The following is a 23,422-nucleotide window of genomic DNA, read 5'->3' as shown; positions in this document are numbered from 1 at the left end:
CACTCCTGGGTCTGTAAAGCGCTTTAAGCTCTTCAGAGATTCCAGTTTAATAGCGTCGCGGCTGGTCGGTGGCTATCGATATCCCCCTGAGGCTGGGCCTGTGTAAGGAGGAATTAAGAGTGGCTGATCTGAGAGTGGATTTTAAGGGCCCTTTCCCCGTCCTGTCTGCCTTGATTCATTCAGTCAGTCGTATTTATTGAGCGCTTACTGTGTGCAGAGCACTGTACTAAGCACTTGGGAAGTACAAGTTGGCACCGTATAGAGACGGTTCCGACCCAACAATGGGCTCACAGTCTTGATAATAATAATAATTTAAAAATGGCATTTATTAAGCGCTTACTATGTGCAAAGCACTGTTCTAAGCGCTGGGGAGGTTACAAGGCGATCAGGTTGTCCCACGGGGGGCTCACGGTCTTAATCCCCACCTTACAGATGAGGCAACCGAGGCCCAGAGAAGTGAAGTGACTTGCCCAAAGCCACGCAGCTGACAACTAGTGGAGTTAAGTGCTTACTATGCGTCAGGCACTGCACTAAGCGCTGGGGTGGGTACAAGCAAGTCGGGTTGGGCACAGTCCCCTGTCCGGCTCACAGCCTTGAACCCCGTTTTACAGATGAGGTCACTGAGGTACGGAGCTTGGGAGTCCGAGGTAGTGGGTTCTAATCCCAGCTCAGCCACTATAATCAGCTGTGCGACTTTGGGCAAGTCACTTCACTTCTCTAGGGCCTCGGTGACCTGATCTGCAAAACGGGGATGAAGACTGTGAGCCCCACGGGAGACAACCTGGTTGCCTTGTATTCATTGTCTCATTTATTGAGCGCTCACTGTGTGCAGAACACTGCACTAAACGCTCTCTCTCTCTCTCTGTGGACTCTCTCCCCTCTGATTCACCTCCTAGGGTGCCAACTCTTTGTGGTTGACTCCTCAGGGTGCCAGCTGGGTGCCCCCTGGGCTGATGGGCTCACTCCGATGGCACCCTGCCCCAGGCTTTGGGAGCCCACAAAGCCGTTCAGTGCCTGATTCATGGCTCATTTGCTGCCGCGCAGAAACAAGCCGATGAGAGCCAACGGGTGTTAATTGCTGCTTTGAGGTGGTGTCCTTTTTTTTTTTTTGTAAAATAGCAGCTGCACTGGGGCCGAGTGGGAAAGAGGCAGCTTGGATGTCCATCTTCCTCTAGTTCTGGCTTCCCTTGGGAGTGCTCCATCAATCAGTGATATTTATTGAACACTTACTGCACACAGACACTGTACTAAGCACTTAGGAGACTACAATACAACAAAGTAAGTAGACACATTCTCTGCCCACAAGGAATTTACCGACGTAGAGGACAAGAGTCAAGGCCGAGAGGGATGCTAATATAATGAACTGTTCTGGAATCTCTGGCCTCTGTCCTAGAGAGTCGCCTACCAATCAATCAATCCTATTTATTGAGCGCTTACTGTGTGCAGAGCACTGTACTAAGCGCTTGGGAAGTACAAGTTGGCAACATATAGAGACAGTCCCTACCCAACAGTGGGCTCACAGTCTAAAAGGGGGGATGGAGAACAAAACCAAACATACTAACAAAATAAAATAAATAGAATAGATATGTACAGGTAAAATAAATAGAGTAATAAATAGGTACAAACATATAGACATATATACAGGTGCTGTGGGGAAGGGAAGGAGGAAAGATGGGGGGATGGAGAGGGGGACGAGGGGGAGAGGAAGGAAGGGGCTCAGTCTGGGAAGGCCTCCTGGAGGAGGTGAGCTCTCAGTAGGGCCTTGAAGGGAGGAAGAGAGCTAGCTTGGCGGATGGGCAGAGGGAGGGCATTGGAGGACTTTTGCTCCCTATTCCCTTTCTCCCTCACCGGATTCTTGCTCACCAATCAATGGTATTTATTCACTTTTTTTTTTAATGGTATTTGTTAAGTGCTTGCTATGTGTCAGTCACTGTACTAAGTGCTGAGGCAGATACAAGAAAATAAGGTTGGATACAGTCCGTGTCCCATATAGGGCTCATAGTCTTAATCCCCATTTTGCAGATGTGAGGTAACTGGGGCACAAAGAAGTGACTTGCCCAAGGTCACCCAGCAGACAAGTGGTGGAGCAGGATTAGCACCCAGGTCCTTCTGACTATCCACTAGACCATCCTTACTTTTGAATGCTTACTATTTGTCAAGCGCTGTACTAAGCGCATGGAAGGGTACAGTACATTGGAATTAGCAGAAGTGTTCCCCGCCCGAAACGAGTTTATAGTCATCATCATCATCAATCGTATTGAGCGCTTACTGTGTGCAGAGCACTGTACTAAGCGCTTAGGAAGTCCAAGTTGGCAACATATAGAGACGGTCCCTACCCAACAGTGGGCTCACAGTCTAAAAGGGGGAGACAGAGAACAAAACCAAACATACTAACAAAATAAAATAAATAGATATGTACAAGTTAAATAAATAGAGTAATAAATATGTACAAACAAGTTTGGGTTTTCTCCAGAGCAGGTTAGGGGAAGACCTGGCTGAAGGCTCCCCGACTCAGTGGTTCATTCTATTGGCTTCTCGCACACCTCTGAGCTTCATCATCATCAATCGTATTTATTGAGCGCTTACTGTGTGCAGAGCACTGTACTAATCGCTTACTAAGTACTTAAGTACTAAGTACTAAGAGCTTCATGTGCTTGAAACTCGGGGAAGAGAAGGTCCGTGGGGTGGTGGTGTTCGATCAATCAATCAATCGTGTTTATTGAGCGCTTACTGTGTGCAGAGCACTGTACTAAGCGGTGTTCCTGGCCTGGAGCTGAGCTCCACCCCTGAGATTGCTGAAACTCTTATCAGAAGGCTTAATTGGATGGGGCCAACCAGAGTGGCTTCAGCCTTGAGGCAAAGGAAAGGCTAAAATGGCATGAAGATCTTTGCTAATATTTAGGTTCTAGGATCCTCGGTCCGGAGGGATGACAATTGGAGGTCCTCATCAGGTGCTGCTCACCGAGCCCCCCCAATCAATCAATGTATTGAACACTCACTGTGTGCAGAGCACTGTACTAGTAATAATAATTCATTCATTCAATCGTATTTATTGAGCGCTTACTGTGTGCAGAGCACTGTACTAAGCACTTGGGAAGTACAAGTCGGCAACATATAGAGCCGGTCCCTACCCAACAATGGGCTCACAGTCTAGAAATGATATAGAATAACACAGAAATAATAATAATAATTTGTTGAGCACTTACTATGTGCCAACCCTAAGCAAATCGGGTTGGACACAGTCCCTGTCCCACATGGGGTGCACAGTCTCAGCCCTCATTTTACAGATGAGGTAACTGAGCCCAGAGAAGTTAAATGACTCGCCCGAGGTCACACAGCAGACAAGTGGCGGAGCAGGGATTAGAACCCATCATCTTCTTCCGCCCAGGCCCAGGCTCGGGGAGTTCAATGCATGGAGTTGACAGATATGTTCCCTGCCCACAAGGAGCTTACATTCTAGAGGGGGAGATGGACATTGCAGCGTGGCTCAGTAGGAAAGAGCCCGGGCTTTGGAGTCAGAAGTCATGGGTTCAAATCCCGGCTCCGCCAAATGTCAGCTGTGTGACTTTGGGCAAGTCACTTAACTTCTCTGTGCCTCAGTTACCTCATCTGGAAAATGGGGATTAAATCTGTGAGCCCCACGAGGGACAACCTGATCACCTTGTAACCTCCCCAGCGCTTAGAACAGTGCTTTGCACATGGTAAGCGCTTAATAAATGCCGTTATTTATTATTATTATTATTGGCATAAATATCTCGCCTATCTTGCCACCGACCTCTTGCCCCCATCCTGCTCTGACCTGGAACACCTTCCCACTTTATATCCGACAAACCATCATGCTCCCCTCCCTCAAAGCCTTATTGAAGACATAATTTCCAAGAGACCTTCCCAGCCTAGGCTCTCATTTCCTCTTCTTTCCCTTCTGCATCACCTTTGTGCTTGGATTTGCACCTTTTTTTAAAAAAAAAAAATGGTATTTGTTAAGTGCTTACTACGTGCCAAGCACTGTTCTCCCCCTTCTAGACTGTGAGCCCACTGTTGGGTAGGGACCATCTCTATATGTTGCCAACATGTACTTTGTACTTCCCAAGCGCTTAGTACAGTGCTCTGCACACAGTAAGCGCTCAATAAATACGATTGATTGTTCTAAGCGCTGACCCTTTATTCACCACCTCCCTCAGCCCTGCAGCAATTCTGCCCATATCCATAATTTATTTATATTAATGTCCCTCTAGGCTGTAAGCTCATCGTGGGCACGGAACGTGTCTACCAACTCTGTTTATATTGTACTCTCCCAAGCGCTTAATACAGTGCCCTGCGTGTAGTAAATGCTCAATAGATGTGATTGGTTGATCAATAAATTATGAAATTTCGGCTTTGAACAGATATGCTCCTTACTCCTGCCCTCTCTCTCCCTCCCCCCCCATCCTAGGTCTTTCTGGGAACCCCTCGGACCTGGAGAAACGCAGACAAGTGTTTGGCCAGAACTTCATCCCTCCGAAAAAGTCAAAGACGTTCCTGCAGTTAGTATGGGAGGCCCTGCAGGATGTCACGCTCATCATCCTGGAGATTGCGGCCATCATCTCACTGGGCCTGTCCTTCTACCACCCCCCCGGGGGGGACAATGAGCGTAAGTGGCGGGGCTCCCCGGGCCGGACCCAGCCGCTGCTCGGGAAATCCCAGCGGCCGGGGGCCCCTGAGAGCTTCCCCGAGAAGGGCCAGGGGTGCCCTTCCAGCTTGGAAAATCAATCCATCGCCCGGGGCATCTGTTGCCGAACCGTTTCCAGCTCCTATTTTTACTATTTTTAAGTTACCGCTCCTGTGATGTGTTGGTTGGTGTTTGTCTTCCTTTTCCTCACCCTTTTTCCAGCTCCCCCTCTAACCCAGGGAGAGGGGAAGGGATAAGACATGGAGGTGGTCCCTGGGAACCTTGCCTTTGGGCTGAAAGGAGCCCCCACATGGCCTGACACCCTCGTCCTTGAGAAGGGAGGGCAGGGCAGAGCTCACTGAAGAAGTTGGGGGGGCCCCAGGAACTTGTAAATTACAACTGGCCCGCGGCAAGTTGAAAGTTAGGCAAGGCAAGTGGCAAAAGTGCTGCTTCATCCCTTCGTCTCCCAAGGGCCGGGCTGGTCGGAATATTAATCGGTGGTACTTGTTGAGCCCTAAGCACTTGGGAAAAGTGCACGATAGAGTTGGTAGGCTTGTTCTCCTTCCTCTAGGAGCTTACAGGCTACTTGCAGGACGGCACTTGGCATTTCTGGTCATAACCTGCCCGCCTAGGAGCTCTCTGCTGATGCTTTTGGCTGGGGTGGCGGGGAGCGGGTGCGAATAGTGGGGGCGGCACTCTTTACAGAGGATGGGTGGATGCCTAGTGACAGCTGGAGTTGAGCAAGTGGGGTCAGGGGTTTGTGAAGACCCAACCTGCAGCCACGGAGAGGGGCACCCGTCTTCCGACTCACGGTTCCCTCTTCCTCCGTGCTCCCCGCCCTCACGGCAGTGTGTGGCCAGACGTCGTCCGGGGTGGAGGACGAGGGGGAGTCCCAGGCTGGCTGGATCGAGGGGGCGGCCATCCTGTTCTCGGTGATCATCGTGGTGCTGGTGACGGCCTTCAACGACTGGAGCAAGGAGAAGCAGTTCCGGGGGCTGCAGAGCCGCATCGAGCAGGAGCAGAAGTTCACCGTCATCCGCAAGGGCCAGGTCATCCAGCTGCCGGTGGCCGAGATCGTGGTGGGCGACATTGCCCAGATCAAATACGGTGAGAAGCCCGTCACCTGTGTGGGGGGTCCGCAACCACCTCGCCCTTCTGTGGGCCTGGCTTGCCCTGGGCTGGGAATAGGGCGGTGGGGGTGGATCTGGAGGGAAGGGTGGCGGCGGGGACCCGTGAGATCCAAGCCGGAAGCCATCCCGGCCCCGGAGCCACAAGGGCATTGCTCAGTGGAAAAGAGCCCGGGCTCGGGAGTCAGAGGTCATGGGTTCAAATCCCACCTCTGCCAATTGTCAGCTGTGTGACTTTGGGCAAGTCACTTTGCTTCTCTGGGCCTCAGTTACCTCATCTGTAAAATGGGGATTAAAACTGTGAGCCCCCCGTGGGACAACCTGATCACCTTGTAACCTCTCCAGCGCTTAGAACAGTGTATTGCACATAGTAAGCGCTTAAGAAATGCCATTATTATTATTATTATTATTAAGGGCATCAGGCAGCTGACCCGCCTTCCCGGGAACGCTAGGAATACCTGAACCCTGCCAGTTTCTCAGAGGGGCTTCTGAGTAGGGACCCCGCTTCTGGGTTCATGACACACTGTCTTTGGAATTGGGGGGGTGGGTGGGTGGGTCCCACCTCAAGACCTCGGGCCACTGTTCAGCAGAATGGGCCCGGGGTCAGAGAAACCTCATGAGGGGAGACCAGAGGAGCTGAGACCGCGCTTTTAGTCCCGCTCCCTCCTTTTCCACACAGGTGACCTGCTGCCGGCAGATGGAATCCTGATCCAGGGCAACGACCTGAAAATCGACGAGAGCTCCCTGACTGGAGAGTCGGACCAGGTCAAGAAATCCTTAGAAAAGGATCCTATGCTGCTGTCTGGTGAGCCTGTGGGGTGGTCTTCCCCCTTCCTTCGCTGTTCACCCCCACCTTCGAGGTCCAAGCTGGGGAAACTGTCTCCGTCGACCCTTCTCTCTCCCTCCCCCTCACCCAGATGCCAGGCCACCTAAGAGGGGTCGGTGCTGAGACTCCCCCAATCTCGAAGGCCCTGCCCCGGCATCCCTCCCACCCTCCTTTTAACCAGTAACAATAGGCACGGAGAAGTTATGGGACTTACCCCAGGTCACACACAAGATAAGTGGAAGAGTCAGGATTATAATAATATTCTTAGTAGTAATAATAATGGCTTTTGTCAAGTGTTTATTATATATCAAGCATAGTTCTAATCGCTGGGATAGATGCAAGTTAATCAGGTCAAACAGTCCCTGTCCCACACAGGGCTCACAGTCTAGGAGGAAGAGCAGCTACTGAATCCCTAATTTACAGATAAGGTAATTGAGGCACAGAGAAGTGAATTATTCAAGGTCACCCAGCAGGCCAGCGGCAGAGCCAGGAGTAGACCCCCGGTCTCCCGAATGCCAGGCCTGGGGTCTTTCCACTAAGCCGTGCTGCTTCTCATAGCTTTTGGTAGCGACAGGTGAGCTTGGCAGGGATGGGGCTTGATGTGTTCCCCTGCCGTGAGCCCTATGGGAGCCAGGGTCTGGACTCTCCTCAGGGACCCACGTCATGGAAGGGTCCGGTCGGATGCTGGTGACCGCCGTGGGCATGAACTCCCAGACTGGAATCATCTTCACCTTGCTGGGAGCTGGCGAGGGGGACGAGGAGAAGAAAGCGAAGAAAGGTAAGGGGTGCTCAGAGGAGGGGTTTGGTGCTCCATCCCTTCCTCCAGACTGTGCCTCTCACAGCTCCGGGGAGGAAGGCCGAGAGGGTAGTGGGAGGCCGGAGGAGCGGAGGCAGACCACACGGCTCTCCGGCCTCAGTCTGGCGAGTCCGGGGAGGGAGGATGAGCTCTGGGAAGCACTCTCCGATGACGATGATAAAGTGGGAGTTGAGACCGTTCCAACGCGTGCCAGTCAACTGGCAGAGCCATCCCATGCAGTCCCCGGGCTTGACTGCCGAGACCGGCCTTCCGGCTTCCAGATGAAGCTGAATTTCTGCCCTGGGATTGAGGGCGTAGGGCTGCCAAGGATCGCAGTGGACTATTAGACTTGTCAAGAGCCTCCTGGTGTCAACCAGCAGTTCCCAACTGCTCTCCCCACTGGCGGCGGGAGAGGAAGTCCTCGTTCCTGCCCCGGGACGGACCGGCCCACCCCCTTGAGCCTCGGGTCGCCGGCCGATTGGAAACCGAAGCCTGGAGAGGAAGAGATGCTGTCCTGCCTCTGGGCTACCTCTCGTTTCCTGAGGGAGAGGAGTGGGACCGGGGGTGGGCGTCAAGACAGCCTCGGCTTGCGTGGAGAGCCTCTCGGGGGGGACCCGCTGTGGATGTTGGAGACCCTCAGGGTCCAAAGCGGAGCCATGCCGGGCTTGTCCAGGGTTGGCGTCTGCCAAGATTCTCGTCTCCCTAGCCAGAAGAACTTCGCCGCCCTCCTGCTCTCGTCCCTGCTTGCCAGAGGCCCAGCTCTCTGGGAGTGTCTGGTGAAACCGGGGGATCAGGCACCGTATCGTCCGGGTGAGGGCCTCTGTTCGGGCCAGGGCTTCTGACCCGCGGCCACAGAGGGGAAGGAACCTGGGGTAGGCCCTCGTTCGGCCTGAGTGGCCCATGAGACCGCAGCACGCAAGAAGAGTCCCACTCCAGACCTGGGATGCTTCTCTTCCCTTCTCCCAGGAGGAAGAGAAGTGGTTGCCCAAGGTCACACGGCAGACAAGTGGCTGAGCTGGAATTAGACTGTGGCCATGATAATAATAAGTATTGTATTTGTTAAGCACTTACTATGTGCAGAGCACTATACTAAGCGTTGGGGTGGATACAAGCAAATCAAGTTGGACACAGTCCCTGTCCCACGTGGGCCTCACAGTCTCCATCCCCATTTTGCAGATGAGGTAGCTGAGGCACAGAGAAGTTGAGTTACCCAAGGTCACACGGCAGACAAGTGGCTGAGCTGGAATTAGACCGTGGCCACCTGGCTTCCAGGCCCTTGCTCTGTCAAGAAGAGTCCCACTCCAGACCTGAAATGCTTCTCTTACCTTCTCCCGTGAGGAAGAGAAGTGGTGTGAGCATGTGTGCACATGATAATAATAATTATTGTATTTGTTAAGCACTTACTATGTGCAGAGCACTGTATTATGCGTTGGGGTGGATACAAACAAATCAAGTAGGACACAGTCCCTGTCCCACGTGGGCCTCACAGTCTCCATCCCCATTTTGCAGATGAGGTAACTGAGAGAAGTTAAGTGAGTTGCCCAAGGTCACACGGCAGACAAGTGGCTGAGCCGGGATTAGACCGTGACCTAGGCCCGTGCTCGGTCAACTGCGCCATGCTGCATGGGTGTAGTAGAGAGGGAGGGATGAGGATGAGCCATTCTCCATTCCAAGGGTCACCACGAGCCACTGATGTCTTGCACCAGAGTGGGCTCACATGGGAGTTTTTTTCCTTTCTGTTCCCTCACACTTGGCTCAACAGCGAAGTAACCTGGCTCTCTCCACTGGCTTCCAGGGCCCTTGGTGGAGCGAACTCCTCAGTCTCCTGAAAAACCAGTTTTCATCCTAGGGTCTCCACCCCTTTTTTTTTTCTTTCTTGTTCGAACAGGTAAAAAACAAGGAGCCCCCGAAAATCGCAACAAAGGTAACCTTCCCCCTTTCCAAACAGCTCCATTCAGGCTGCCCGACATTTCTTCCTCCCTCCTCGTTCTCTCCCTCTTCTGCCATCCGTCTGTTCTCTTCGTCTCTGGCAGGGTGTCCTGCGTCGTCGTACAGAGGAGGGTGCAGAGATTTGGGGCTCCTCACACTCACCCCGCTCTCAGTTGGGGTCACGGCCCCCGCTGTTGCCTTGGAGAGGCCAGCGGAGGCGTTTTGGCAGGGAAGAGGGAGGATGTGGGGGTCTCGTCCTCGGAGCCGATGCCGCCATGGAATCTTCTTCCCAAAACCCGTCCCTCGCTCTCCAGAGTTTAACCGTATGCGGTCCAGAGCTGCCGCTCGTTGCCAAACCTTGGGGGCTCCGAAAAGGGGACGGGATGGAAGGGAGGCAGGCCCTCGTTGGAGCGGAGGTTGGGCGCCCACGATCACTACAGTTCTCCTCCGCCAGTTCAGATTCCCATTCCAGGCAGTGTAGAGAGCCCCGTCTGTGCACCCTCTCGCCTCTCCGCCGTCCGTCTCCCTCTCCGGTCTGACACCTGTTGTTTCTTTCTGGTGGTCGTGTTTCCGTCCCTCCTCTGTCCCGTCTGTGAGTCCGGCGGAGGCCTCCCCATGGGGCGGGGCGGGAAGATGGGAGCGGGGGGTTTCTCTCCCCGGCACCAGGGAGGGTGAGTCCTCTGAAGTAATCTCGCTGCGATCTTAAAAATAAAGCCGTCACCATCGTTGGAGATCCAGGGCTAAGAGGAAGCAATTAACTCTATTTTTGGTCCTTTTCACCCCTATGTTAAGATAAATAAAATGTTTGCTGACGTGTTCTGTCTCTTTTGCTCTCTTGTGTGCACTTTCTCTCTCTCTCTTCCTCCCTTTCTGTGTCTCTCTCTCTTCTCCCCACCCCACCCCCACCCGCCTCGGTCTCTAGTTCTCGGCCCTTTTCCAGTCTCTGAAACAGGTCTAGGCAGCAGACCTCTGATTGCTGCTGAATTTATTCGGCACTCCCCACCCCAGCATGCCAGTTGGGCATAAGAAGGGACCCTCTCTATATTTTTAAGAGGCATCTGGTGGGGAGTGAGGTGGGTCTCTTGTGAGCCAGGGGATGCCCTTCCTGGCTCCCTGATTTGGAGGTTGGGGCCGGGGGGAGGCTGGAGGGAAGGCATTTTACAATGATTCCCAGGGCAAACCTGCCAGCCTCTGACATCTCAGCCAGAGCTGCTCATCCACCGTGGATTTTGGCTTCTTTGAATGATTTTTAAGAAGGAGTTTCAAGGGACTCCTATCTGCTGGAATAATTCTGGCTCTGATAGCCACAGGGAGGCAGAAAAACCGGCAGTGGGCAAATCTCGTATTTCCACTTTCCCCCATGCCACTCTGGGCTTCTGGACTAGTAGAGGTGTCCCTCCTAAGGCCCAAACCAAGCCTCCAAGGTGGAGGAGGCGCAGAATCTGGGCCTAGGGGAACCTTCTAGATGCTTCCTTGGCATCTCAGCCGCCATCCGCCGCCCCTCACCACGCTGCCAGCCCCACACGCCGGCCAAGATCCTTTGTAAGTGGGGGTGTGTATGTGTGTCTGTGCTCTCCTTCCTGGTTCCAGCCAAGACCCAGGATGGCGTGGCCCTGGAGATTCAGCCCCTGAAGAGCCAAGAAGGGGTAGAGAATGAGGAGAAGAAAAAGACCAAAGTGCCCAAGAAGGAGAAGTCCGTGCTGCAGGGCAAGCTGACGCGCTTGGCAGTTCAGATTGGGAAAGCAGGTGAGTAAGAGAAACAAGTGAGCCCGTTGTTGGGTAGGGACCGTCTCTATATGTTGCCAACTTGTACTTCCCAAGCGCTTAGTACAGTGCTCTGCACACAGTTAGCGCTCAATAAATATGAATGAATGAATGAATGAACAAGGGTATCTTCTACCTCCCCAGTGCTTAGTCCAGTGTGTATTACACTCCATAAAGGCAGTTCTTATTATCATTACATGAAGGATGGGGAGAACTAATGACTTCCCACTCTGCAACACCGGAGGTCTTTTTTTTTTTTTCTTCCGTGGTATTTATTAAGCCGTTACTATGTGTTAAACACTGGGGTAGATACAAGTTAATCAGGCCGGATACAGTCCCTGTCCCATGTGGAGCTCACAGGCAAGTTGGAGGGAGAATGGGGATTGAATCCTCATTTTGCAGTTGACCAAACTGAGGCACAAAGAAGTTAAGTGACTTGCCCAAGGTCACGTAGCAAGTAAGGGGCAGAGTCAGGATTAGAGCCCAGGTCCTCAGGCTTCCAGGCCTGTGCTCTATCCACCGGACGAGCTGCTTCCCAAGCAATCCAAAGAAATAGGTGGACACTATTAAAAGGGTTCAAGTGAGAGACACACACATTTAAAATCTACCTACTGTATCTTAGAATGCAATGTCCTGGTCCACTAGACTGTAAGGTCCTTGAGAGGAGGAATTATATCTGTCAACTCTACTATATTGTACTCTCCCAAGAGCTTTGTACAGTGTTCTGCATACAGTAAGTGCTCAATAAATACCATCGATTGGTCATTCACACCTGTAATCAATAATAAGCACATTATCGAATCACAACATAATAATCTTTTTATGGTATTTAATAATAATGGCATTTGTTAGCGCTTACCATGTGCGAAGCACAGTTCTAAGCACCGGGGAGGATACATGGTGATCCCGTTGTCCCACGTGGGGCTCCCAGTCTTAATCCCCGTTTTACAGATGGGGTAACTGAGGCTCAGAGAAGTTAGGTGATTTGCCCAAGGTCACACAGCAGACATGCACGGGAGCCAGGATTAGAACCCGTGACCTCTGACGCCCAAGCCAATGCTCTTTCCACTGAGCCACGCTGCTTCTCTTGTGAAGAACTTGCTATGGGTCAAGCAATGTCCTAAGCACTAGGGATAGATACAAATTTATTAGTCCAGATACAGTCCCTATCCCACGTGGGGCTCGCAGTCTAGGAGGGAGAACAGGGAATGAATCCCCATTTTGCAGTTGAGGAAACTGAGGCACAGAGAAGTTAAGAAACTTGCGTGAGGTCACACAGCCGGCAGGTGGTGGGGCCGGGTTTAGGACCCAGATCCTCTGGGTCCCAGGCCTATGCTTTATCCACTAGGCCATGCTACTTCCCAATAATTGTGGTATTTGTTAATAATAATAATAACGATGGCATTTAAGCACTTACTATGTACAAAGCACTGTTCTAAGCGCTGGGAGGATACAAGGTGATCAGGTTGTCCCACATGGGGTGCTCAGTCTTAACCCCCATTTTACAGATGAGGTAACTGAGGCACAGAGAAGAAGAATAATAATAATGATGGCATTTATTAAGCGCTTACTATGTGCAAAGCACTGTTCTAAGCACTGGGGGAGGTTCCAAGGTAATCAGTTTGTCCCATGGCAGGGCTCACAATCTTAATCCCCATTTTACAGATGAGGTAACTAAGGCCTAGAGAAGTTAAGTGACTTGCCCAAAGTCACACAGCTGACAACTGGCGGAGCTGGGATTTGAACCCATGATCTTTGACTCCAAAGCCCATGCTCTTTCCACTGAGCCACGCTTCTTCTCCAAGTGAAGTGACTTGCCCAAGGTCACACAGCTGACAATTGGCAGAGCCGGGATTTGAACCCATGACCTCTGACTCCCAAGCCCGGGCTCTTTACACTGAGCCACGCTGCTTCTCTGTTAAGCATTTACTATATGGTAAGCACTGTGCTAAGTGCTAGGGTAGATATATGACAACCTGATCAGACAGGATCACAGTCTAAAAGGGATTTTGAGGGGTTTTATTCCCATTTTACAGATGAGGAAATCGAGGTCCAGAGAAGTGAAGAGACTTGCCCAAAGTCGTGCACTAGGCAAATGCTCAAGTTGGGTCTTTAAACTCAGGTCGGGTCTCCCAGACTGAGCCCCCTCCCCATCACCCCTGCCTTACCTCCTTCCCCTCCCCACAGCACCTGTATATATGTTTATACAGATTTATTACTCTATTTTACTGGTACATCAATCAATCAATCGTATTTATTGATACCTAAATATCAATATCAATATTTGTACATATTTATTCTATTTATTTTACTTTAATATGTTTTGTTTTGTTGTCTGTCTTCCCCCTTCTAGACTGTGAGCCCGCTGCTGGGCAGGGACCGTCTCTATATGTTGCCAACTTGTACTTCCCAAGTGCTTAGTGCAGTGCTCTGCGCACAGTCAGCGCTCAATAAATTCAGTTGAATTGAATGAATGAAGATATTGGAATGAGATCCCAAGGGAGGTTTTCCAACTCTCTTACTGGAGATGATTTCAGAACTAGAGTCCCTCCTATCAGGACTGGTTTGGTACCCTCCTGCTTGGAGACGAGAAAGCAGGGCTCGGGCTCACAGTTGTGTCTGTTCCTCGGGCAGGTCTGATCATGTCGGCGGTCACGGTGATCATCTTGGTGCTGTATTTTGTGATCTACACTTTCGGGGTGCAGGGCCGGCCTTGGCTGGCCGAATGTACCCCCGTCTACATCCAGTACTTCGTCAAATTCTTCATCATCGGCGTCACCGTGCTGGTGGTGGCCGTGCCTGAGGGCCTGCCGTTGGCTGTCACCATTTCACTGGCCTACTCCGTCAAGGTGAGGAGGGAAGCCAGCGAGGGGCGGGGGGCGAGGGCGGCCGTCCTCCGGCTCCTTAGAAACAGGGCTGGGGTGTGGTGGCTGCAGAAAGGAAGTGGGAAGGTCTCCATGCCCATTCCCCAACCTATGGGGGACTTTGGGTGACTAGTGGTGGCACAGATTCCAACTCGTGGTAAGGGGGATGTGGTCTGTTACGGCATGAGGAATTTTCAGTGGCGGACACAGAAATGATAGCCTATTTGGGTGGGGAGCGCGGTGTGCATGTGTTTGGTTGTTTTGGCCCATCTAATGGCACTGTCCTTCCCTCCGCCTCTGGCAGAAAATGATGAAGGACAACAACTTGGTGAGACACCTGGACGCCTGTGAGACGATGGGCAACGCCACAGCCATCTGCTCGGACAAGACCGGGACGCTGACCATGAACCGCATGACCGTGGTGCAGGTTTACGTGGGAGACATCCATCACCGGCAGATCCCGGACCCCGAGAGCATCCCCCCCAAGATCCTGGACCTCATCGTCAACGGCATCGCCATCAACTCGGCCTACACTTCCAAGATCCTGGTGGGTTTCCCCCGGGAGCCGTCTCTTGGGCTGGGGAGGAAACAAACCCCTCTGTCGCTCTGGTGCTCAGTGCTGCCTGGCTGAGAGGAGTGTGACCGTTTCTGCTGGGGAGGAGAACTTCCTCTTCCCGTCCCCACTTCTGGGACTGCGCAAGGGAAGTCGTGAGGCCCACACATGAGCTGGCCCACCGGGCGCCAAGGTTGGGAAGCCAAATGGGTAGAGCATGAGCCTGGGAATCAGAGGACCTGGGTTCTAAGCCCAGCTCTGTCACTTGCCTGCTATGTAATCTTGGGCTTCCCTTCTCCGTGCCTCAGTAACCTCATCTGTAAAATGGGGGTTAAGTCTGAGCCCCACCACATGGGACAGGGCCTGTGTACGACCTGATTAACTTGATTCTAGTCCAGCACTTAGAACGGTGCTTCGCGCATAGTAAGGGCTTAACAAGGTCCATAATTATTAGTAATTATTGTTCACTAGCACTCTGAGTTGACCTAGATTGAACCACACTGAATCCATCAATCAGTGGTATCTATTGAGCGCTTACTTTGTGCTGAGGACTGTACTAAGGACTTGGCAGAATATAGTACCACAAGGCTGGGAGACACAGTCTCTCCCCACAAGGAGCTCACAGTGTAGCGGGCAAGACGGGCATTAAATAAGCGAATTACAGGGTGAGCTGATAGCTTCCTCTTCCCCCCGTTTTAGAGCATCTGAGACCGCTGGGGCCTTGGTGTGGTAGCTCCCGTCTCCAGACCAGAAATAGCCACAGGTCTCATGCCTGGGAGGGGGAGATGGGGGGGTTGCTGCGCCTGCAGAAACATAGCAGCACGGGTTCCTTCAGCATCTAGCAAATACAACTCCCAGAAACCAGTGGAAGCCTCTGTTACTGGAGCCCTCCAGAAGTGAGTCTCTCACAGGCTCAGGCCCTGACTGGACTTGGATTTCACGGTCTAGGTTTATGTTCCAGCAGGCCAGAACTGGGGCAAATAAGTGTGGGTCTCCCCCATTTGCAGCCTGTTTAAGGCTCTAGGCTGGGTGGGAGTCTTGTGGCCCAGAAGGAGGTGTCATGTGGCATGGAGGAGGTCTTTTAGACTGTGAGCCCAATGTTGGGTAGGGACTGTCTCTATATGTTGTCAATTTGTACTTCCCAAGCGCTTAGTACAGTGCTCTGCACACAGTAAGCGCTCAATAAATACGATTGATGATGATGATGATGGAGGAGAAGGGCCAACCATGGTGAAAGGATGGTGCATCATGAGATAGGGAAGGGCCTACATGACTGGGGCCAGCCCCTCCCAACTTGACACCTGTCTACATGTTTTGTATTGTGGTCCATCTCCCTCTTCTAGACTGTGAGCCCGTTGTTGGGTGGGGACCATCTCTATATGTTGCCAACTTGTACTTCCCAAGCGCTTAGTACAGTGCTCTGCACACAGTAAGCGCTCAATACGTACGAATGAATGAATGAATCCGTGGCTCAGCGGAAAGAGCCCGGGCTTTGGAGTCAGAGGTCATGGGTTCAAATCCCAGCTCCGCCAATTGTCGGCTGGGTGACTTTGGGCAAGTCACTTCACTTCTCTGGGCTTCAGTTCCCTCATCTGTGAAATGGGGATGAAGACTGTGAGCCCCCCGTGGGACAACCTGATCACCTTGTAAGCTCCCCAGCGCTTAGAGCAGTGCTTTGCACATAGTAAACGCTTAATAAATGCCATCCTCATCATATGACCCCTCTCCTCAGGGAATGGGAGAACGCCACGTGTGCCAACTGGGATGGTGGAATCTCCAGCCAGACAAGAGGGAATGAGAGCAAGGAGCAGGGACGGCCGAGGGTTCAGTCCTTCGCAACCCAGGGCGGACACCGTCCTCTCTCCAGTCCCCCGGGCTCTTCCCTCTGATACCGGCCCCAAGCGCGTCTGTCTCTTTCTCCCCTTCCAGCCCCCGGAGAAGGAGGGGGGACTGCCCAGGCAGGTGGGCAACAAGACGGAGTGCGCCCTTCTGGGCTTCGTCATGGACCTGAAGCAGGATTACCAGGCCGTGCGCAGCGAGATGGCGGAAGAGAAGCTCTACAAGGTGTACACCTTCAACTCCGTGCGCAAGTCCATGAGCACCGTCATCCGGACCCCGAACGGTGGCTTCCGCATGTACAGCAAAGGGGCCTCGGAGATCCTCCTCCGCAAGTGAGGGCTCATTCCTCCCTGGGGGACCATCTAGGGGTGCAGGGGGCTCAGAGCTATAGCCTCAGCTTCTCTGAGCCTCAGTTACCTTATCTGTAAAATGGGGATTAGGAGCGTGAGCCCCACGTGATTCAAGCTGATTAACTCGTAGCCAGTCCAGTGCTTAGAACAGTGCTTGGCACATAGTAAGTGCTGAACGAGTATCATAATCATTTAAGAGAAGCAGCGTGGCTCAGTGGAAAGAGCACGGGCTTGGGAGTGAGAGGTCATGGGTTCAACTCCCAGCTCTGCCACTTGTCTGCGGTGTGACTTTGGGCAAGTCACTTCACTTCTCTGTGCCTCAGTTACCTCATCTGTAAAATGGGGATTAAGATTGTGAGCCCCACATGGGACAACGTGATCACTTTGTATCCTCCCCAGTGCTTAGAACAGTGCTTTGCACATAGTAAGCACTTAACAAATACCAAAATTATTATTATTACTATTTTAACACTTTTCTAACCAGCCTTTTTGTGAACCAGCTGCCACCCCGTCGGGGCATGGAAGGCTGACTCTAATGATTCTTATTGATAATAGTAATAATAATAATGGGATTTAAGTGTTTCCTCCGTGTCAATCGCTGTTCTAAACGCGGAGCAATGTTCTTCCTTCTGTCGGGGAAGGAAGCGACAAATCGGACTGGGAAAACTATACTTTTGTGCCTTCTGGCTGGGCTGACTTCTGCTGGGTTTCTTCCCGTCTGTGGGCACCTCCCTCATTTCCCCTTCATTCTTCCTGCTCCCCGTTTCCTTTCTGGGTCATGGGCCAGCGCCTGGATCCCAGACTCGGGTTCTCATTCCGGATCCCAGGCCCAGTTTCTGATCCTCAGCTCTGCCGCTCGTCGGCTGTGTGACTGCGGGCGAGTCACGTCACTTCTCCGTGCCTCAGTTACCTTATCTGTAAAATGGGGATTAAGACTGTGAGGCATAGATTGTGCCCAACCCGATTAACCTGTATCTAGAACAGTGCCTGGCACAAAGTAAGTGCTTAAATATCATCGGAAGTCCTCCTGCTTGTGCTTAAAGTCTCTCTCTTGGCTTGACCATCTCCCTCGCCTGGCTTCATGTGTTTTGCCTAGCCATCCTTCCTGTCGCCATCTCTTCAATGGGTCTGGATCATTCTTGTCTGTCCAGTCCATCTGGTGACCAATGTTTGAGTGGGCCTTTCCTTTTATAACTGACCTCATCTATTCCGGTTGATTTCTTGTACACGTTTCCCGGAGGTGTGGACTAACGGATGGGAGGAGGAGCAAAGGCCCCGGACGATGGACGCCGAGGAGGGAGGGAGGAGGAGAGTGATGGGGGGACCGGGAGGGAACTCTCTACTCTGGGCCCGAGTGGGCACGGACTCCGCCTGCGGGTGACGCCTCCGGGAACGGAGTTAGAGAGAAAGTCGGCTCCAAGCCAGGGGGTTGACGGGCCGGTGGCGACCCTGCCGGAGTGGGAGACGCGTGCGCTGGCTGCCAGAAGTTGACAGGGAGTGACTTGATTTGGCCAACCAGGAGGGCGGGTGGGCCTCCGGTGGCTGACCAGTCCGCCTCTCGCCCCGGCCAGGTGCACCCGGATCCTGGACAAGAAAGGCGAACCCCGGGCTTTCAAGACCAAGGACCGGGACGAGATGGTGCGCAAGGTGATCGAACCCATGGCCTGCGAGGGGCTGCGCACCATTGGCATCGCCTACCGGGACTTTGCCGCCGGGGCCGAGCCCGACTGGGACATCGAGAACGAGATCCTCTCCGACCTCACCTGCATCGCCGTGGTGGGCATCGAGGACCCCGTGCGCCCTGAGGTGAGCTGAGAATCCGGGTGCCTCCCTTCCTCCCACCCACCAACCTACCTGGAGGCCGAGACGGGGAGAGGGGGAAGAGGAGGGGACGACCCACCCCCTCTTCGCACCAGAGCCGGGCCTGGGGGTAGTGGGAGGAAGATCTGGCAGGGAAAGGACTCACTCGATTCACTTGACTCGGTAAATTTGGAGACTGGAAGTGGAGCATGGGCCTAGGATTCAAAGGACCTGGGTTCTAATCCTGGCTCCGTTCATTAGATATCATTGACTGGGGCAAGCCGCTTCACTTCTCTGTGCCTCAGTTTCCTCATCTAGAAGATGTTCTAGATCTTGATACTAGATCTTGGATAGAATCATCATCATCTAGAACTTGGATAGATACAAGGTCATCAAGTTATCCCATGTGGGGTTCCTAGATGATGATTGGAAAGTTCTGATGATGTTCTCTCTCCTACTTAGACTGTAAACCCCAAGTGGGAGAGCAACTGTCTCTAACCTGATTATCTTGTAGCTATCCCAGTGTTTGGTGCTTGGCACCTGGCAGGTGCTTAACACTTAGGGAAGCAGCCTGGCTTAATGGAAAGAGCCCGGGATTGGGAGTCGGAGGACGTGGGTCCTGATCCCGACTCCCCCACTTGTCTGCTGTGTGACCTTGGGCAAGTCACTTAACTTCTGTACTTCAGTTACTTTATCTGCAAAATAGGGATTAAGACCGTGAGCCCCACGTGGGGTAACCTGATGACCTTGTATCTACCCAAGTTCTTAGAATAGTGCTTGGCACGTAGTAAGCACTTAACAAATACCATCATTATAATTATTGTTATTAACATACTACAGTTATTTTTTTATTATAATGTTTAGTAGTTTGGAGAATGGAGGGTCAGCTGGAAGTTAGAAAAGAGGTCTTGCTCCTGACAATACCTGCACAGCAGATAGGATGGACAGAGAGCTCTGATTATTATTACTAACACTTGATGATGTGAGATTCAATGAAAACACAGTCTCTGGCCCACAAGGGGCTCACAGCCAAAAAGGATGGGGGACAGACACGTAGCACACGTTAAGAAAATGGCCAAATTCAACAAGTCTATTGGCACTATCAGCAGTAAAGTTTTGGAAGAATTCATCAAGGAATAGATTGGGTGCATTGCCGTTTGAGGCAAAAACCGATGTTACAAATTTCCATAGGGTTCCGAGTTCAGAAATAGCTTCTACCTACCCTTCGCTCCTGTGAGAGGAAGGGATTCTCCCATTAATGGTGGGGGTGGGGGGTTAGGAGCTACCCCATGGACCCCAGACCCTGATGTGGGGGGCTTCAGGTTATACCGATCACTAGTCCCCTCCCCCAGCACTCAACCATAATCCTAGGGCGCTGCCAGTCAGTCCAAAAGTAGATGACACCATCCGCCCCTCCCCTCACCTGCAGGTGCCCGACGCCATCACCAAATGCCAGCGTGCGGGTATCACCGTCCGCATGGTGACCGGCGATAACATCAACACGGCCCGGGCCATTGCCACCAAGTGTGGTATCCTGCTGCCTGGGGAGGACTTCCTGTGCCTGGAAGGAAAAGAGTTCAACCGCCTCATCCGCAACGAGAAGGGCGAGGTGGGTACATAGGGCACCTAGACACTGGGGTCTTCTCCCGTCGATGTCAGGCTTCAAGGGCTCCACTAAAATCTGGTCAGGGCTTGGGTATGCTCATAGGAGGCAGAAAGGGCTTGGCACATCAGAGCCAAAAGGTCTGCAGGGTCTGCCGGGGGGAAGGGTGGAGGAGAGCGCAAAATGCAGGCTCAACCAACCGTGCAACCCTTGGCTTCTCATGGCTTCTGCACCAATCCTCTGCCAAGAACCCTTCGCAAAGAGGAAAAGTCGACTGGCTTGCCCTGCCCACCTCCAGGTGCAGGAGACAATAGGTGCCAAGGAGGCATCGGGGAAAGAAGTGACGGACCCCAAACTGGAGTCAAGCCTAGACACTCAGGAGTTGACTGGAGTCAAATCCCGGCTCCACCAGTTGTCGGCTGTGTGACTTTGGGCAAGTCACTTCACTTCTCTGGGCCTCAATTACCTCATCTGGAAAATAGGGATTAGGATTGTGAGCCCCAGGTGGGACAACCTGATCCCCTTGTAACCGTCCCAGCACTTAGAACAGTGCTTCGCACATAGTAAGCGCTTAATAAATGCCATCATTATTATTATCTCCCTGGGAAGCTGGGGTGGCCAGGGAGGAGCCCCAGGCCTCTGGGGCGGAACAGACCGAGGAGAAGACTTTCCGGGGTGCCCGCTGCTCCCGGGCTGACTGGGATGATTCTGTTCTCGGTAGGTAGAGCAGGAGCAGCTGGATAAGATCTGGCCTAAGCTGAGGGTGTTAGCCCGCTCCTCCCCGACTGACAAGCACACGCTGGTGAAAGGTGAGTCTAGAAGGGGGTGCCACTCTGGGTCCGGGGCGGGGTCCGACTCTGGCTGCCGCTCACTCTTCCATGTGACCGCAGGCATCATCGACAGCACCGTGGGGGAGCAGCGGCAGGTGGTGGCCGTCACCGGCGACGGAACCAACGACGGGCCGGCTCTGAAGAAAGCTGACGTCGGCTTTGCCATGGTAATGAGCGCGCGCTGACCGACTTTGGTCAGCAGGCTGGGGGCTCCCGGAACCTCCACCCTCACTATTCCTCAGCTCTGAGCGGGCCCTCTGTCTGCTAGTTTCCTCCGGGGCAGTGGGTTCGGTAGAACTGGACAGAACAGAGGAAACAAGTGACCACCTTCAGGGCAACAGTAATTCTCTGTGAAGTTTGCTAAGGGGTAAGATGACTCAGACTGGGCCAATATGCCGACGTGGACTAGGCAAATATCCCCGAAGGCGGGGAGGCACGTCATCTGGCTACTCCATCCTCCTGAAGCTGACCTCAGGAGAGCCCACCTGAGTTGACAGTCATCTTTAAAGACGACAGGTTGCCTAGGTTCTGTGTCTGACTGTTGTGGAGCAAAACCCTGCTTGAGCTGGAAACCTGGGTCCCAACCCAACATGGGGAAGCAGCGTGGCTACTGGATAGAGCACGGACCTGGGAGTAGAAGGACCTGGGTTCTTATCCTGGCTCTGCCAAATGTCTGCTGTGTGACCTCGGGCAAGTCACTTAACTTCCCTGGGCCTCAGTTTCCTCATCTGTAAAATAGGGATTAAGAGCGTGAGCCCCTTGTGAGACGGGGGCTCTGTCCAGCCTGATTAACTTGCATCTACCCCAGAGCTTAGAACAGTGTTTGGTGCATATTCAGCACTTAACAAGTACCATAATAATAACTATTACTATTATTAATAACAACTCCTCTGAGGTGGGCCCTGTTGCCACTGAACTGGAAATGGACCGAAACAGAGGGCTCTCCTGGGGTGCCTCACCTTGGAGCAGGGCTGCCAACTTTTCATTAGAGGGGATGGCTGGTAGGGAAGAGGGGGAGGCTAGATGAGGGAAGGAGAGGGAGGAAGGGAAGGGAAGGAGTGAGGAAGAGGTCCAAGAAGAGGAGTGCTGCCTTCTTCTCTGCTGTCTCCCTATCTAGCCTCCCCAGAGCTAAAAAGCGAGCAGCTCTTTGGCCCCTGAACTGTCCGGCCTCAGCCCTGCCCCGTTGCATATCACGGCAGCTGTGAGAGTCTCAACCCCCTTCTAACTCCAGCCTCCACTGGCAGGGGGCAAACACCATTTTAGCTGTTCCTCTGACTTCCTCCTTAATCCAAGGTCAGGGTGGGCTAGTTAGGCTACTCCTTCTGTGATAAACTGTGAGGGATGAAGTTAACGGTGTGGGCGCCTGTGTCTCACGTGAGTCTTGGCCTTCGTCCAGTTGGTTGCTACCCCTTCCCTCTCCCCTCCTCCCTCCTGAACTAGGACGAGGAGGGTTTTGAACTCCAAAGTCGGGGAGGAGGTGAGAGGGTTAGCCTGAGTGTGCTTTAGTGCTTTGTTCCTCAGCCTTTTGGAAGTAGGGGGCAGTTAGGGAAAGCCTATTCAGGTCACCCGAGGGTGAGGGCCACTTTCCCTCCCCACCAGCTTCTCGCTGTGTCCTAACCCTTCTCCCCTCCCCGGCAGGGCATCGCAGGCACAGATGTGGCAAAGGAGGCGTCAGACATCATCCTGACGGACGACAACTTCACCAGTATTGTCAAGGCTGTGATGTGGGGCCGCAACGTGTACGACAGCATCTCCAAGTTCCTGCAGTTCCAGTTGACGGTCAACGTGGTGGCCGTGATCGTGGCCTTCACCGGCGCCTGCATCACCCAGGTGGGGGTGGGGATATGGCCAGAGCGGACGGGTGGGCAGAAGCCAGCGGGGTGGGGTGGCAGTTGGACTGTGGCCCCGGGGAATGAGGGCAGGGGGTTCTAGAGAGGATCCCCGGTGCGGCTGCTCTACTTCTGGATGCAACAAGTCGGCAGTCCCGGAAACCGAGCATGCCATCGCAAGCTGGCATTTGCCCCCACCCCAATCAGCCCCGTTCCTGTGGGTGCCCCCGCCAGTTGGCCAAGCCCATGCCCGTGATGTTTATTTTTACTTGTTACGGGCATGAGGCCTGCCCTCCCCTACCTCGCAGCCTGCAGGGCGGTGGGTTTGGGGAGAATAGCGGTGGTCTCTTTAAAGGACTCTGATCCTGTCCTCCGGCTCTGACTGGCTGGGGGGTGCGAACCGCAAGGTAGGGGAGCGGCAAATTAGGGTAGAGCCAGGCAACCCCGATTATCGGTGTGGGGTGAAAGGGGGATAAGGAGGGAGGGCAGTGGGATTTCAGCAGGTTCAGGATGGGCTATGCCTGGAAGCGATGGGGAAAGAAAGCTTGAGGGGTGGAGATGGGCTTAGCTGACCACTACCTGGGGTAGGAGGAAGGTGTCCACGTTGGACTATGTGCACCAAACTGGCTTCCTCCAGAAACAGAAGGTGCCACAGTGTGGCTCA

General features: G+C 53.0%; 1 protein-coding gene across 6 annotated transcripts in view; it reads left to right on the top strand.

Annotated features, from left to right (window-relative positions):
- Window positions 1–23,422, top strand: part of ATP2B4 (ATPase plasma membrane Ca2+ transporting 4) — a 142,394-nt gene that overhangs the window by 96,947 nt on the left and 22,025 nt on the right. For all 6 annotated transcript variants that reach the window (XM_038748689.1, XM_038748694.1, XM_038748690.1 and 3 more), the window contains exons 3-16: window positions 4,433–4,630; window positions 5,498–5,755; window positions 6,455–6,580; window positions 7,254–7,379; window positions 9,286–9,321; window positions 10,917–11,072; window positions 13,725–13,939; window positions 14,259–14,501; window positions 16,437–16,678; window positions 18,268–18,502; window positions 19,926–20,105; window positions 20,821–20,908; window positions 20,990–21,096; window positions 22,568–22,759. In XM_038748689.1, coding sequence (XP_038604617.1) covers window positions 4,433–4,630; window positions 5,498–5,755; window positions 6,455–6,580; window positions 7,254–7,379; window positions 9,286–9,321; window positions 10,917–11,072; window positions 13,725–13,939; window positions 14,259–14,501; window positions 16,437–16,678; window positions 18,268–18,502; window positions 19,926–20,105; window positions 20,821–20,908; window positions 20,990–21,096; window positions 22,568–22,759 — 2,402 coding nt within the window. The remainder of the gene's footprint in view (window positions 1–4,432; window positions 4,631–5,497; window positions 5,756–6,454; window positions 6,581–7,253; window positions 7,380–9,285; window positions 9,322–10,916; window positions 11,073–13,724; window positions 13,940–14,258; window positions 14,502–16,436; window positions 16,679–18,267; window positions 18,503–19,925; window positions 20,106–20,820; window positions 20,909–20,989; window positions 21,097–22,567; window positions 22,760–23,422) is intronic.

Source organism: Tachyglossus aculeatus, chromosome 7 (assembly GCF_015852505.1).
Source record: "Tachyglossus aculeatus isolate mTacAcu1 chromosome 7, mTacAcu1.pri, whole genome shotgun sequence".
NCBI lineage: Eukaryota > Metazoa > Chordata > Mammalia > Monotremata > Tachyglossidae > Tachyglossus > Tachyglossus aculeatus.
This window is presented reverse-complemented; position numbering and strand designations above follow the sequence as displayed.